This window comes from Talpa occidentalis, unplaced genomic scaffold (assembly GCF_014898055.3).
Source record: "Talpa occidentalis isolate TD23 unplaced genomic scaffold, MPIMG_talOcc4v2.1 talOcc4.3957, whole genome shotgun sequence".
Classification (NCBI taxonomy): domain Eukaryota; kingdom Metazoa; phylum Chordata; class Mammalia; order Eulipotyphla; family Talpidae; genus Talpa; species Talpa occidentalis.
The window spans coordinates 18-3595 of record NW_023604248.1 but is presented as its reverse complement, the minus strand read 5'-3'; the positions used below and the strand labels follow the sequence as shown (position 1 = coordinate 3595).

The following is a 3578-nucleotide window of genomic DNA, read 5'->3' as shown; positions in this document are numbered from 1 at the left end:
AGCCTCTCCAGGACCCCACTGCACTGAGTGTCTCCATTGTCCGGAATCTCCACTGTCTGCTTATCACCCCAGATTAGGCTTGCCCCCAAGAACAGCTAATCAGAGTGCTAGCTCCCATTGTCCAAGTGACTCTGCCCGCAGGGACCTCCTTACCACAAACGCGGATGCCAAGGTGCAGGGGGAGGCGTGGCGTGCCAGGGTCACACAATGCAGTGGTGTGTTGGGAATGAACACAGATCTACCCTTGACACCATCCTGACTTGCTAAAGGGATGGAGAGATTCAAGTAACAAGGGAAGCCCTCAGGCCTGACCCCTCTCCCAGGCTCTGGCGACCGGCCTGAGGAAGGCCTCGCACCCCCGCACTCACATCAGGTGGTCGCACACGGAATCTTTGGTGTTGTCCATGGACTGGGGTGCTGCCGGAGCCTCCTGCTGTATCTCCTCCTGAGCTGCATCAGAGGACGTGTCACGACACCCTCACACACCCGCTTCTCTCCTTCCCCGCTGCTTGCAAACTCACCCTGTCTCTCCCTCTTTGGGGTCTATTTCTTAAGAAACAAGCCCTGGTTGGTTATGAAAGTGCATTAGATCAAGCCTCTGACTGCTGATGGCAGAGAACAGCCTGTGAAAGTCCGCCTGGGATGCTTTCCTCTGGGAAAGATGGTCCCGGCAGGCTGCCCTGACACCCTCACACTGAGCCTGTTCATCTCACAGGCTTGCCACAAAGGTGCCCTAGTTCATTCTCGTTACTTCTGTCTGCCTGGGCCTCGAGGGCCCCCACTTTTGTCATGTAACAAGAAGAAAAGGGGCCTCCAGAGAAGGAACAGGCACAAGCTCTTCCTTCTCCATCAGTCCACGGAGGCCCCGGCATCAGCAGGACCTCCCCAAGCCCTGAGGCTTCCTCCCCACCTTGCAGACCTACCCGGGTCGTTGTCTTTCAACGTTGCAATCTCTCCTTCTATTTTTTTATGGTGTTCAGTCACTTTTTGGAGTCTTTCTTCCAGACTCACGATGGTCTGTGAGTGTTGCTTGATTTGTTCCTTGTACTGCCTGATTTCTTCTTCAAACTCATATTTCTGGGATTCTTGCTTTTCCTGGAAGGTCTTTACTGTCTGCTGTTGCAGATGCATCTGCTCCTCCATCATGACCTGGGAAAGCAGACACAGCTAGCGTGACCCTGGGAGCCAGACAGGATGACAATGACAATAGGCCCCTTTGGTACCCACAGGTGCTAAACTCAGTCCCACCCAGGGCCTTTGCACGTGCTGTTCCTGCTGCATGGTGCACTCTTCCCTAGCTGCTGGCAGGACTGACGCCTTCTCCTGTTTCAAGTCTCGACTTCGTGTTGCCTCCTCTGAGAGGCCCTCTCATCATATGCCTCCTTCTCCCTGGGTGCGCCCGGCCTGAAGCTTGCCTGTCTCCCTGGCTTCCCTTTCCTTGGCACCCATGTCCCGTCCCTCGGTCATCAGCCCTTTCTCCATTTCTCTTGTAGCTCTTTATGGCAATGACTTCCTCCCCCACCCTGCCATCCTGAGTGTCCATGTCCTGATGATTCCAGACCACAGCACCACAACCACCGGCCACGCCTGAGCCTGTCTCTCCAACTCCAGTCCCTCTCCAACTCACTTGTGTCCTTGTACCATATGGAGATGGGTCTCACTACCCCCTCGCCCACAGACCCGACGCTGGAAGGTCTGAATGCATGAGCCAGGCAGTCAGGGTCCTGACTGTGGGCCTCAAATGCTGAGCTGAAACTGAAACATCTTAATGTCTGCAGCGTGGTCACCACTCACTGAATTCTGGGGCTTTTCAGCCCTTCGGCTGATCCCGTGAGGACCCCGTGTTGCAATGTGCCGGAAAGAGCCATCTCAGCCTTTGCTTACCTTTCTCAGTCATGTTTCTCAATGGGGGTGACCTGGCCCCCCAACCCCCCAACCTCCTCACCCAGGACATTTGGCAAAGTCTGAAGAGACCCTCGGGCTGCTGCGAAACATCCTTTACCCTGCAAGAAAGAGTTACCCCAACAGCGCTGAGGCCGAGAGACCGCCGAGAAACCACAGATTCTCATGCAACGGGATGGTGCATCCAGGGAAAAATGCGCCTTCTCTGCAAGGCACCAACTCACCATTTTTGTCTTGGCTGTCTCCAGCTCAGCCAGTGTCTCCTTCAACTTCAAGGCGAGGCCCTCTGCTTTGAGACTCTCCGACATCTTTGCTTTCTGAGTCTCTTCCAACATGGCCAGTGTATCCTTTAATTTATTGTTTAAAACATCTTCTTTTTGCTCTTTTGAATCTATTTCCTAGACAAACAGCAAAAGTCAGATTAACAATTCAGGAATAAATCTTTGCCCCAGCCTCCTCCGCCCCCTTTACAAAGAGGAGGGGAGGCCTCTTCTCTTTCTGTGGGTTCTTCTCAAGTATGAACTCTGGGATTTCTCTGGAAGGTTCCCATGATTCTAGAACTCTTTTTTCACATCCAGCTGCGACCTGTCTCCTTGTGATTCTGGTCTATGAGCTCAGTTCTGTCACCTGGAGCTCAGAGTGACTTTTATTTCTCTTTTATGAGACAGCCCTTTAAATATTTGAGGAGGGCTGTCATCTCTCTTTCTAAACCTATTTTCCAGGATAAATGTGCTAAGTTCCTTCCGCCCTTCGTCAGAGGACACGTGTCCGCTTCCTGCGTGTCTTCCACTCTGGGAGGCTCCTGCCCCCTCCCCCGGTCCCAGGGAGGGGTCTCCAGTCCCCAAGTCCTTGAGTGTCTCACCCCGTCCCCTGGAACCCTTTCTTGTAGTCTTTGTCAAAATTCTGCTCTCGTCCCCGAGACCTTCCTCAAATAATGTGGGTTGTGGGTGTCATGGCCAGCCCTGAGCTGGGGGCTTTATGAATTTCACTTATTTATTTAACCTTATATTTCAACAAATTTTTATGTTCATTTTTGGGGTTACATTTTTGCTCTTGCATGTGTGCACCTGTCCCACTCTATTTGATCTTATTTTTTAAAATTTTATATATTTTTTACATCATTTTTCATTTTTGTACAATGTATGCATTTTCATCTTGGTTATAGTCCCGTATTTGACCTTATTTTTAAGAACAGTTTTAGGGGCCTCCCCGGTGGCGCAGCGGTTGAGCGCCGGGTTGCGAAGCCGGTTTGATCCCCGGCTGCTCCCGGCCACCGGAGGAGGGTCCCACATGGCGCGCAGGCCTCTCCTGCCGCCCGCTGCTCCCCTCAGCAGTGTACTTCGTCAGTCTGCCTGCTCGGCTCCCCGCTCTGGCTCTGGTGAATTCTCTCACCCTCCCGCGCTTCTGACTGTCCCCAGTGCATGTATAAATAAAAATAAATAAATCTTTAAAAAAAAAAAAGAACAGTTTTAGGTTTACAGAAAAATCGAGAGGACGGCACAGATTTCCTACAAATCCCCCATATGTGCACGGCCCTCCCCGTTACTGTGAGGTACCTCTACCACCTGCCGTGGAGGAGGACCTGGCTTGTGCTGTGCTGGACCCCTGGGCCTTCTTATGTCTCCTTCTCTTCTAGAATTCTATTTTGTGGACGAGTCCAATCTTTCCATTGCTCT

General features: G+C 52.0%; 1 protein-coding gene across 1 annotated transcript; it reads right to left on the bottom strand.

Moving 5' to 3' along the window:
• Nucleotides 1-368: 368 nt before the first annotated feature.
• Nucleotides 369-2321, bottom strand: LOC119256702 (forkhead-associated domain-containing protein 1-like; the record flags this gene model as incomplete). The annotated part of the gene is made up of 3 exons (XM_037524463.1): nt 2127-2321; nt 924-1149; nt 369-450 (listed from the first exon to the last, which is right to left on the bottom strand). Coding segments are annotated over exons 1-3 (419 nt in total), but the record flags the coding sequence as incomplete, so codon positions are not given.
• Between the last annotated feature and the right edge of the window lie 1257 nt (nt 2322-3578).